Source organism: Dendroctonus ponderosae, unplaced genomic scaffold (genome assembly GCF_020466585.1).
Source record: "Dendroctonus ponderosae isolate FM_Combo_2020 unplaced genomic scaffold, Dpon_F_20191213v2 Dpon_F_20191213_7, whole genome shotgun sequence".
Lineage (NCBI taxonomy): Eukaryota > Metazoa > Arthropoda > Insecta > Coleoptera > Curculionidae > Dendroctonus > Dendroctonus ponderosae.
The window spans coordinates 12,914,258-12,927,718 of NW_026018916.1; the positions used below are offsets into that span (position 1 = coordinate 12,914,258).

At 34.6% G+C, this 13,461-nt stretch overlaps 1 protein-coding gene across 2 annotated transcripts in view; it reads left to right on the forward strand.

Moving 5' to 3' along the window:
• The first annotated feature begins 2,290 nt into the window (after positions 1–2,290).
• LOC109542356 (autophagy-related protein 16-1) overlaps positions 2,291–13,461 on the forward strand; it is a 609,070-nt gene continuing 597,899 nt past the window's right edge. Inside the window, exon 1 of one of the 2 annotated variants that reach the window (XM_048668352.1) lies at positions 2,291–2,598. In XM_048668352.1, coding sequence (XP_048524309.1) covers positions 2,505–2,598 — 94 coding nt within the window. In that variant the 5' untranslated portion in view covers positions 2,291–2,504. The remainder of the gene's footprint in view (positions 2,599–13,461) is intronic. The other variant, XM_048668354.1, reaches the window with a different exon arrangement.

Here is a 13,461-nt window from a genome sequence, read left to right on the forward strand (position 1 = left end):
GAAAAACATTGCTGCCGTATTTCTGATATAGTTTTTTGCAAATTTCTCAGTTTTTAGTAACAATTAATTTATTTTACTATTTTTTCTGTACTCCTGTAACAGCGTCTGACAACACCTACAGAGGAATGACACCAATTCTGATTCACCCTGTATAGAAGAGAAGAGAAAGAGATATTTTTCTGACTGTATTTCAACTTAATTCAAAAGATATTCCTGGGTCCCAGTCAATTTTATTGTTTATCATTTAAAATGTTACAAATACGTTTCGGTGTTTTTCTCCACCATCATCAGTTTGTCTAAAATATGCATTTACAGTTGATATTAGTTTAAAACAAGAGCTCTGTTAAAATATACATACTAAAATATAAATTACAAACATATTAAAAAGTATATTAAAATCGTTTGAATCTCTTACAGGGATTACAGGTGATGAGTCAGGACAATCATGTTCGGGAAAAGACTAGAATTTATTGTTTAGAGATTTAAATTTTATTTACATGTATGGCTGTTTCCACCTTCTCATTTGGCAAGCCATTGAAAAATCTTTACTTCGTCTAATATCGAAGATATCGAAAGAATAAAAAAACTGTTTATAATATTTGGTATTTTTCTTTGCATTCTAAGGATATCACTTGGTCGGCATTTCTTCAATATACAAGGTGTTTGATGTTTTTTTAATTTGTATCAATTCATGTATTCTTCTCTTATTATAATTGTCTTCATTGATTAATATTTTTGTGTTATCAAAATCAGAACTATGTAACATTTGCTGTGCATGTTGTGCTAATGCTGTTCCATTTTCGTTAACCTTTCTTAAGCTATATTTATGTTCGTATATTCTTTTCTTTAAATATGGTTCTGTTTGACCTACGTATGCGCTATCACTGTTCAAACAGTCAATCTTGTATATTACATTAAGTGTGTTTAACTTATCACTTTTAGGCTTAAATTTTGTGAAACGTTCTTTTGCTAAGTTGTTTTTAGTTTTTTTCTGGTATAGTGATATTATGCGGTTTTAAAATATTTTTTATTTTTGTGTTAATTTCTGGAATATATGGTAATGATATATACTTGATTTCACCTTCTTTTTTCTTATTATTATTATTTATATTATCCCATTTATTGGAATTGTAGATTTTATTTATTCTTCGTTTTATGATTGGTTCGAAGAATGATTTGGGATAGTTGTTCATTATTAGCATCTTTTTTATCTTTTAAGATTATTTGCTCTATACTCATAATGTGCCAATTTAATTGCAATTAAACCACTTTTTGAAATTTTTAAATCAACTAATTTATAATTTAAAAACGGTTGATTTGACACCTTAAAGTGTACATGCAAATTTGTAACTTTGTAAATTGTCCATCTAATGACGTGTTAATATACAGGTACTTCCATTTGAAAAATAAAAGTTATATTGCTTTAAAAAGTTTTAGATGGAAGTCCACATTTTTAACACCCTGTACAATTTATTGATATTTTGGTTAAATAGAATTCTTAACGGATCTGTGGTTATTGCAAAGGCGTATTTTTTTGCATCTCTAACTGCTTTTTTTTGCTTCTACAATGAATTTTTAGATACCATGTTTTTAAGCGAAATTTTAGTAAAATGGCGATAATCTGTCAACGTCGCAAGTAAGAAAAAACAATTTACGGTGCATATACAGCGTTTCAAGCTGCATCCCATGAGCTAATGAAGAATGGGTAGTTCTATTCAAAAAAATTACTTTTATCTTGCCTCACTTTTCTGAGACAGTCGGTATCATACAAGATATTGTTAAAATGTGCATCAACAACTTTTACATAAAACTATAAAAAATATATAAAAAACCACCCTGTATAAATACAAAAAATATTATGTACTAAGAAAAAATATTATTAATTTATTTGTTTGATGCTAATTAAATATTAAAAACAAATACTTTTTATAATATTTATAAAATATTTCCTTTTGCTATGAAATATTTACCATTAATTAATCATTCAAAATTGAGGTAATATGTTTTACAGTGTGTTTACACTTATTGAAATTAATGTATTAGTAACTTTTTGGGTGTTAATGGTGTTATATATTGTTACCAAAAATATTATGTACCAAGAAAAATAATTATTAATTTATTTGTTTGATACTAATTAAATATTGAAAACCAATATTTTTTTATAATAATTAATAATTAAAGTTTTTAATTTCAACCATTTCATCGGTGTTAAAATGGTTTAAACTCCTCACCAATCGCGCCGGTCAGCTGGGCAGAAATTACGTCAAATATTACTACCACATGGCAACAGCGCACGGGGCCCCGTTCAGTAAATAGACATTTGTGATATACTTTATCAATACAAAAAAGCTTGGTTAGTTTTCGGAATTTTTGTAAATTAAATATCTATTAACTGCTAAGTATTTTATTCGGTGCGGGTGTTTTTCGAGTGTTACACGGTTACGTTTAATGCGCGATTTACGATCGGTTTTCGGGTGTATTTTACGGTCGAACTTTTGTGAAACATGGAACTTGGAGAGTGGCGCCGTAATATTTTGTTACAATTGCAAAATAGGAACAGAAGTGAAACACACCGGTTTCAGGATTTAATAGCACAACGTAAGCTTTTTAATTAATTATGTGTTATGTTTAGAACTTTGCGGAAGAAGCAAGATTTTCTTTATTTACGACAATAGCTGATAACTTTCATTTGCACTTTCGTTTATTTTAATATCACAGATTTTGAGATTGATTCCATACATGCATTATTCTATTGGCACCTGATTTGATAAGCCTGTACTTACTAATTGCTATATTCCATACGGACTCATTTATTTATATATACTTAAGTACTTTATGGCAAAATTCAACAGCTTTCACATAAAATAAACGGTAACTGTGAAAGGTGTGTGTTCCGTTTGAACGATTGAACCGTGGTGACCGACCCCCTAGTGTGCACCACAGGCACTAGCGAAGTGTGCCTACCCTTGAGCGATAAATTAAAAAGAACCAAAAAGAGTCGAAAGCTAGAGTCAAAGAAAAGAAGTCGAACATTAGATATAATCGAACACATGTCGCGGTGCCGACAACCGACTACCATTCAAAATACGTGTAAAATCTGAGTTTGAATGATTAAATGTATTGATTTAAAAAAAAGTGTTTACAGTCCACTAACCGAAAATCAAACAATCGCACAAGCAGTGTGCGACTTCGCTGCCGCTTTTGGCTCACTATATTAAAACAATGTAATTTATCTCATTTCTAGCACTTTTTATTTGAAACTTTTTTCCTTAAAATGCAGTTTTCGGCAAGAATTAGGTACTATGTTTTGTTTGGGAAAATATGCTTAATTAATGGCCCATTGCACCGTCGTATTCTAATTAAGTTTTAGCGGTAAACCTGGTTTAGCTAGCCTTTTGAATTGCATCGTCAGTTAAACTTGGTTCACTAGCTCGAAGGGCCGGTCGCACAAAAGTAAGTTTAGCTACGGTTCAGCCAGTTATCGCAGAACCGAGCTTACTCGCGAGCGGTTGTACCCAGGACCAGACTGAGAAATCGCGATGTCGCCAACTATCGGACAAATGTTACCAAACATCGCCAGTTTTGGCGCCGAGTAAATTCAAAAAGGGTAAACCAATAAAAACAAATGAACGGTTTAAATTAAACAAGTACTTTCGTTTTTCTAACAAGTTGAATTGAAATTATTAACAGGGTGATTCAAAATTGGCGTCATTCCTTTTAAGGGGTGATAGAGGGGGAGTACGAGAAAAATATTGAACATGTTTTTTTCGAAAATTTCTGAGATATTAACAGTTGAAAATCGAATTTTATCTTTGTTATTAAGCATTATTTTGAAATTGTTCCATGTTTAATTGGTAGCATATTGGAATAGTTAAGCATTCAAAAAGAAAAAAATACGATATTTGCTTCAAATGACGAACATTTTTGATATTAAAAAAGTTCTCTTCTACAATTTTTTGATGAAAAGTCAAAGCGGCAATGATGTTTTTTGTCATTAACAAAAAGTTACAGGTGGATAGCTCTTATCAATAATAACAATAATTTGTCAAACTGTGACTTACTTTGAATTTCCTTTCACGAATTTGCGAATATCCGATTAGTTCATCGGAAATGCTACAGTAACATAGCAAAAGCTGAAAGAACTCACGCGAACAAATGGCGAGGAGAGTGGTTCCAGGAAGATAGTGGACGACAATCGATGTTCGGGTTCCAAGCACAGAGGAACAAGTATTGGACGTAATCGAATCAGGGCCTTCCAGGGGCACTCAGAGCACAATAACTGACACTTTCCCAGGCACCAAATAAATACCGGCTACATTCCTACCACGTTTGTACGATACACACAGCAGAAGGAGATACAAATGGAGCAGGAGTTAATTAACTGAATACGAGAAGCTGCTTGATAAGAGTGGATAATAAGGAGATTACACAGGCACTAGCTTGTTTGGAATTAATCATTCAAATGTTTGGTGTTGTATGGTTTATTTTTAAACACCAATATTCGAGGTTATGAGAACAGGTTGACATTTTGAAAGTACGTTGCGCAGTCAACAAATCTTGTTGAATTTACCGTTTATCCTTGTCTATCTTATTGTCAGTCTGTATAATTCCATGTTTACCGGAGTTTTAAATAATTACTAAGGAACAGGTATTTGCGCAATGTTAATTAGGCAGATTACCTTGAAAAACATTGCTGCCGTATTTCTGATATAGTTTTTTGCAAATTCCTCAGTTTTGAATAACAATTAATTTCTTTTACTATTTTTTCTGTACTCCTATAACAGCGCCACACAACACCGCCAGAGGAATGACGCCAATTTTGAATCACCCTGTATGTTTACTTGTGCGTCTAAAAGACGGGGTGATTCACCTGTCGATGGCGTATTAGACGTTTAAGGAGAATGCGATGCCCGATATATCTGCAAATTTGTACAATTAAGTGCCGTGCACACGAGCGTTTTTTAACGGTGCGGTGACGCGACGTCTTCGCACCGTAAAAACCGGAAGTAATTAAAAAACTTTGCTTTGTCGGTCCTGAGATCCCCAAAATCGCGAGCAAATGCTCCTTTTAATGCATGAGAAGTCACATATATGGTGAACCCAATAATTTCTTTTCTTTTTACAAATGTAAAATTTGTAACCGTAATACGCAAGCAAAACCTGTTGTTCATTATCGACCTTCATGCGTGCACTAAAATTGCGTTATGTCGAAATAAATCTATCATAAAATATGCGTAACCGCAGCGTCAAAATACGCTAGTGTGCACCGGCACTTAATTATACAAATTTGCAGATATATCGGGCATCGCATTCTCCTTAAACGTCTAATACGCCATCGACAGGTGAATCACCCCGTCTTTTAGACACACAAGTAAACATACAGGGTGATTCAAAATTGGCGAAAACTGCTCCGAAAAAAGTTGTTGGCGGCACCGCACCGTTAAAAAACGCTCGTGTGCACCGGCACTAAGTCATCGGATATGCTCTATCGGCCTAAATTATTTTCAGCAATGCGAGGGTGCCGCTCATACCGAAAAGTACATACAATTTTGATATTTTAAATGGACACCCTGTATATTATTGCACGGTTAGATTGTCTATATAGATATTATCATTTTTGCATAACAATCCCTATATCTATCTAAAGCGGTTTCCGAAATATTAAATAAAATTCATTATTTTTAATCAAAACGTAGCCCCAAGGAATCTTGTATTACAACGCGATTTCGATACCTCAAAATTTAAAATTGTGGTACTGGGTTAGGAAAACCCTATGCTTGAGTACGGCGTACAGCAATTTGTTCCAAATTATACAGGACGTACTGACCTTTCGGCTAGAGATAAAAACTGTTCCAATTACATTTTTTCAAATAGAACACCCTCTATATTAGTTAAAATACGGGAAGACCGTTAAATTCCCTGTGAAACGATATAGCATGTTTCTATACCTAGTGTGAAATTTCCGAAATAAATGAACATTTTTGCAAAAATTCAATTATGTCGACGTATTTATCAAAATAGCCATGAAATGTCATAATAGTTGCAGATTTTGCAATTCTTCATAAAGTTCTTAAAGAAAATCTCATTTTTGTGAACTTGTACGGATACATTGCATGCTTGATCAGGATCCTTTGAATGGCACTATAGGCTAAACCCAAATCATATGTGGCACTACGGAATAGAAGCTTGAGGATATGCACGGAAGTACGCTAAAACATTTACAATGCTGTCTTCATCAGAAGTTACAGATTTTAGTAAATTCGGTTTAGCTTTCAGTGTGGTGCCATAATTAAGGAAATTGTGTTGTATTCGCACAAATTTCATTGCATTCTTTTGCTTTAAATTTGGAAACATTTCGTTGAATTTTCTGCATGTCCTTGCAACAATTTGGTCACATTGTCCATGAAGAAGAAGCAGTTTCATTAAAACTTCGTTTGAATTTGTTTATGAGTCTGAATTGAAGTTGAACTGAACGGTTGCTCTCCATTTTGTGAATAATTAAGTCTAAACTGCATTAAAAAGTGTATAAAAGTTTTCTCTATTATTTGTATTATATTTTATCTTATTATATAGAATTATATCTTATCTTTGCTGACTTGACAACTGGTTTTAAGAATTTCAAGTTTCTACTATTATGACATTTCATGGCTACTTTGATAAATACGTTCATAAATACGATTCGTAATCGAATTTTTGCAATCAAAATGTCCATTTATTTCGGAAATTTCACACTTTAGGTATAGAAACATGATATATCGTTTCGCAGGGAATTTAACGGCCTTCCCGTATTTTAACTAATATACAGGGTGTTCTATTTGAAAAAATGTAATTGGAGCCGTTTTTATCTCTATCCGAAAGGTCAGTATTTTCAAGACATTCTGTATAATTTGGAACAAACTGCTGTACGCCGGGCTCAAGCATAGGGTTTTCCGAACCCAGTACCGAAATTTTAAATTTACAGTGATCGAAATCGCGTTGTAATACAAGATTAGTAGGGCTACGTTTTGATTAAAAATAATGAATTTTATTAAATATTTCGGAAACCGCTTTAGATCGATATAGGAATCGTTATGCAGAAATAATCAGATCTATATCCCAATCCAACCGTGCAATAATATACAGGGTGTCTCATTTAAAATAGCAAAGTTGTATGTACGTTTCGGTATAAGCGGCAACCTCGCATTGTTGAAAATATTTTAGGCCGATAGAACATATCTGGTGACTTCGTTATACAAATTTGCAGATAGATCGTGCATAGCGTTCTCCTTAAAGGTCTAATACGCCATCGACCGTGAATCACTCTGTATATTAATGAGACAAATTATTTTCCCGAGTCATTTTCTCGCGCATCAAATTCTCGAAGTGGGTGTAACATTTCAGTTTCTTCTTGTTCATACTCTAAGTCAATCGCTTTGACTTTACTATCAGTATTTCGTTCTTGATTTGTCATTAATTGTCGTTTGATGTAAAATCTTTAATCATGTCAGTAGTAGAATTAAAATTCTACATTCTATTAAACCGCATATATTATGTACATAGAAATGCATCTTACGTTATAAACTAAATACTTTTAGCGGGTATATTTCTCGATTATCTAAAATCATATGCTTTACTTCCCTGAAGGGTTTAAGTATATAAAAGTACCTATGATATCAGATAAACCACATTAAAATCCGTTCATTTGTTTACTTGTTTAATCAACAAAAATCGTCGATTTCAGCGTTTTGTTAATTTTCTATAATTAATTCAGTTTTGTTTCAAGAAAATCGTACCATAACTTTTTTTGGTCAGTCAGTAATAAAATTTTCATTTATTGTACGTTGCGGTATAACTCTTTACGAGTAAAATACAACCTCAGAGAAGTCTCCCCAACGTCTCAAGAAAAATCTATTTAGAATCTGTCAAGAGCTCTTTTTACATAACAAATAGGAATGAACAAAAAGTTATGAATATTTGAAACTAAAATTTATACCACTTATAAAGTATACAAACACCTTCAAAAAAGTTATGGTGAGATTTTTGAAGCAAAACCAAATTAATTATAAAAAGTTGAAAAAAAAGTTACTTTCATCTATTTAGTGCCCGGAAAAAATCTAATCCGATTGCACTAATTGTTCCATTGAATGATATCCACTCCACTTCCTGATAATTTGGGTGCGAATCTGTTGGGTCAGCGATAAATTATGACCGAAGACCGAATCCCTTTTGTCCCTTTATGTATAGAAGGGCTGATGGTCAAACAAAAGTATTAACATTTTTTATAAGTAACGTTTTACCATTTTATCGAAACTTTATTTGAACACAAAAAAAGGTTCATTTGTTATGTTTCCCACTTAAGGGCAGTAAAATGTGAACATTTTTTGTCTATCTTCTATTTTCATGCTAATCACTGATTACAATTCATCTTATCGCTTAATTGAAAATTGGCCATTTAATACTTCAGCTATGTTTGATATAAACAAATATTGAAACATGTCCAGAGTAGGTAAATAGCGCCTATACAAATTTAAATGTAGTTCGTCCACTACTCCACTGGGCAGATGCAGCAAATGCTATTTTATTCCAGAAGCACTGCTATCAGGTCCCACGTCCCACTCTCATACATACAAAACCTTACCACTTCATGAGCATAAAATATTTCCTTTCACTAAAATTCAGGTCAATTGACAACGCCGTGGGAATCAAAAGGCATAAAGGCAGGTATTTGCCTTTTTGCTTTGTTGAAATATCGAAATCCCGGATGTTGTACTGGTACTGACCAGCATTGTAGGCGAGCCCTGTTATTTCAAATCACATGTTATTTTAAATATCGATAACAGGTACCGACTGTTCCATATCGATACCTGTGACTCTGTGACAAATATTTCGTGTCATCTATAGTCTCTACTCTAGGGAAGACAGTTCCGTGCAGGAGAGACAAAAGTTAAAAAAAAAATTTGCATTAAGCCAGCATGGAAATAATTGTTCACTGAACTGTCGGTGAACTTGTATTGTGCAGCCGGCCCTGGGTGGAGTTTAAATTTAATCGACCAATTTTGGAGGATTAAAAGACGGATTAGTGTTAATCTGTAGTTTCCAACCTAATTTTTTTAGTATTTTTTTTTGCAGCGCTGCAAAGTTCTTATTAAAGTGAGGGTTTTCTTATTTAAAGATTGCAGATTTTCTCTGTCGAGTGATCTTCTGAGCAGACTTGATCAATTTTTGGTTTTTCCTTCATATATCTCTACCAACGGCTAATCGCTTCCCCATAGTAACTGAAAACATCCTGGAAACTGCCACAAATTTTCTAATCAAGTGAGTTTTTCCTCTTCCCTTGCGAGTAATGTTATGGGCCGCATTCAGGAACTTTTGGTTTTTCCTTGCCGAATTTTTGAAAAATCGGTGTCCAACGACCAATCGCTTCGATTTAGTACCTGCAAAAATCGTGAAAAATTCAACTAAAGTGAGGGTTTCCTCATTTAAATCCGCATATTTTCTTTCGCAAGTGATATTCTGGGCAGACTTGGAAAATTTTTGGTTTTTCCTTCGTCTATCTTTACCAACGGCCAATCGTTTCCCCGTAATAACTGAAAGCATCCTGAAAGCTCCAAACAATTCTCTATTGATGTGAGTTTTTCCGAAAAAGCAACCGCTGTGTGAAAAAGCAACCGAGTGATGTTATGGGCCGGATTTAGGAATTTTTGGTTTTTTCCTGACGAATTTTTGAAAAACTCGTGTTTACCTACGGTTAGTCGACTCGCTTTAATAACTGGAAACTTCCAGAAATTTCGTATAAAAGTGAGTTTTTCAAAAAGTCAGCCAGGGTTGGTAAGAGTAACCACTCATGTTTCAACGTCCACAATTTGCTGCGATCGCCTACAAATCACAAATTATTTTGTTGTCAATTGCATCGCTACGTCCAGACTAGGGATGGGACATCGATCCTATAACATCGATGGTAGCAGATGTTGACATTGACGAAAGGTAATATCGATGTTAGGGAAACATCGGAGGCAGAACATCGATGTTTGACAATATCGATGTTCGGATAGTTTGCCGTTGCATACAAATTTGAAATTGATTAACTTAGACTTAAATAATTTTATTTTACTACTCCTATGACATTTTAAAACAATGCAATGTTGAATACTCGACTTAATTTATTCAACTTATAGTTGCCACATTTTTCGGGAAACTGACTCCAAAAAGAGTAATTTACCTAACCTTTCAGACGATATATCGAGTTTACAAAAAAAAATATCCGATGGTTTCATTTCAGAATCTAGGATCGATGTTCTAAATTTCCAACATCGATGGTAAAAATATCGAATATCGAACGAATTACATGTACATCCTTACAAAGAATAATCTAATCAGAGTCGCATCGCCCAGCCCGACATCGATGTTAGATCTTGAAATGAAATCATCGGACATTTGATGTTGATTCTAGATAGAAGCATTTTCTGCGAACTCTTTGATAGTGCCGATACAAACGATACCGCGATATAGCGGCCCATTTCCAGCTGCACCCAACCATTTTTTTTGCAGCCAGTTGACCGAAAACGTGGCAACTACAAGTTGAATTTAATGTCATAGTAGTAGAAAAATAAAATTATTTAAGTTCAAGTTAATCAATTTGAAATTTGTATGCAATGGCAAACTATCAGAACATCGATGTTGTTAAAAATCGATGTTCTGCCTTCGATGTTATATCATCCTGAGCACGTGCCCTTGAAGCCGATAGCGAGTTAGCCGCTTCTTCAACCCGACTGCGAGTTAGGCGGTTATTCTGGTAAACCGTCGATACGGTCTAATATTGAAGCGAAAGCATTACAATTACAATGAAAGCCAGAGGAGAGACGAGAGTTTATAAAAATTGAGCATTAAGCCTGCATGGAAATAATTGCTAAGCGTACAGAAAAGTATTCGATAATGTAGAAGACGAACACTATTATTTAATAAATATTTGTTACATAATCAGTACAATCATTAATTTAATAAATAGCTCACCAATTATAAATAATCGATATTTTAATTTTATATATTCCATTTTGAAGATTAACTTAATACTTAATATGTGTTCAATTAACTCTAGAAACTGGAAAAGTAAAAAGTTTTAATCATGATTGTTCCATTGTAGGAAATGATTTGGTCGTTTTCTTTATAGATTTCTTCTATTTAAACATGTTTCAAGGAGCTCCAGAACATCTTTATTATTTATCAACACTTATGTTATAATACGACACTGAATCACCCTTGAACGGCCGATTTCAGTGTGTTTATTTTCATGCGTTTACGTGCGCACTACCGGGGAATTTTTGTATTGCCGATTACCTAAAATCGGTGAGAGCAAATTCACCTGGTCTAGACCAGGCGAGTGACAATTCACATGTGTGAGAATCTTACTATCATGCGCAAGCACAGAACTGACTGAATCATGAGTTTAGTAATCTGGGATACAGAAATAAATTAAGGGCCCTATTCTGTAACTATTCCGTTAAACGTTAACGTACGTTACAAAGTTTATTGCCGCTTAAGTTTTTATTGGTATTCTGTAAATCGATTGTCCATTAAACACATAACCTAAATCCGTTATAAATATCGGTCAGCCGCTTATTTTAAAGGGTAGCCTAAAAATAGCCGCTAAGTATAACCGGACAAGTTGTTGACAAATTAATATAAAATATAAGTGTTTTAAAGAAGTTGTTTCAGTACAACAGTTGAATTTGTATTAAATTTGATGTTTTATAATATTGGTATAGAAGTCCTGAGAGAAGAAATCATCGAAAATGAAAAAAAGTACTGTTAAATGTTGTCCTTGCTGTTTGATTTGATAAGCATTTTTTCCACAGGACACAACTTTGCTTATACCATGAAAGTCTTCGAGACACCAGCAATCCAGATATACATTAAGAAGTTACGGACGTAACTCAGAATGGATTTTTGCAAAGTTCAATGTTTTATTTTGTTTGTCCACGTGATTCTGCATTCTGCAGTATGGCAAGCTTCAAGAATTATAAGCAATATGAAAGATTAGTTTGTCAAACGTAGTTTTTAGGTTTCATTTTTTTTGGGCGACTGCATGTCCCTTACAACCGTTTCTGATAACACCGTTCGAAAATTATGTGGAAAATATCACAGAAAATAATTTTAGGCAATTGGCAATAGGCCTGGGTAACTCAGTGAATTTTCATGAGTTGGCGTAGTGTTGCGCAAATGGCTTGGTGCACCAACCCAACTCACCGGCGCAGTAACTCACTGGCTCAGATTATCTTGCAGGAAACTCATATAAGTAAACTTGTATATGTATATTACGCCATACGATCAATGTGCTTTCGATCACAGAACATCCCCCCTTAGAATTGAAACTGCAATGATAGATTTTGAATATACGTTTAGCGCCCCTGACGGCGACACGCGTGAAACTCGATTAAAATGTGAGTCATCTAGTCTTTCGAACTTTTGCTCCTTCCGGGTGCCTTTTGGTTTAAGCTTGGTTTTCATGGGTCCGGAATGCTTTGCGGAAGCGGTGTGGGGAAAGTGCGCGCACAGCCTTCTACTACAATACATTACATGAGACACAATACAACTCTTTTTCTCTACATTTTTCTTGGCAGTATTTCGAGGCGCATGAAATGAACGTTCGATACCAAAAGCTAAATCTGCTTTTGTCTTTGTACGTTCTAAAAAGAAGGAAACAAAGACATCAAAATGAAAGACTGCCGAATAGACGCCGCCGAACATAACCGTTCTAGGTTTGCACATTCTTCCGCACGTTATGCTGAAAATATTCAAATTTGGCAACTTCTGCGGATGGGTAGAGCTAACACATCCGGCAAACTTCTGATTGGTCGGAAGGTTTTCCGTATTCTGCATTCGGGACGCGTTCCGGACTCATGAGAACCCGGCTTTATGGTAATTTTCCGAGTGTTTTTAATCGCGTTAGTGATTTTTGCAGATGGACCCCCTTGCCCCTGCGTTTTAACGGACGGTGGAGGGAAGAGGCAAAGAGTTGGGAGAGAAGGGGGTTATGAGGGGGCTATTGTTTGAGGGAGGTTTGGGCGGTTAGTTTTCACATTCCAGGGGGGCCATGATGGATTTATGGCCTCCCTAGTGCGGATTAGTGTTTCTCGTATTAGAATGTCCTTTCATTACGAAGATGGTTTCTACTTTATCTCTGCAAATGGTGGTCTTTAACAAAGTCTTTTCACAATATCTGCATGCGATAGGTATTAAAAATTCACTTTAGAGCTGTTGTGCGAAGCTCACCCTTTTTTAAATGCAAAAATGCTGTTTGGGGGTGGAGATACGCTTTAAATAGTGGACTGTATGTAGGGTAATATAAACACTGTGGTTTGCTTGAAATGTGTTGATAATGTTATATTGCAAGGTTTTGTACACTGCTCCAATATGGAGGCAAAGAACGCAGAATATGAAACATCAATGAATATCAAGTGAAGAAATAGCAATGGCGGTTATTCC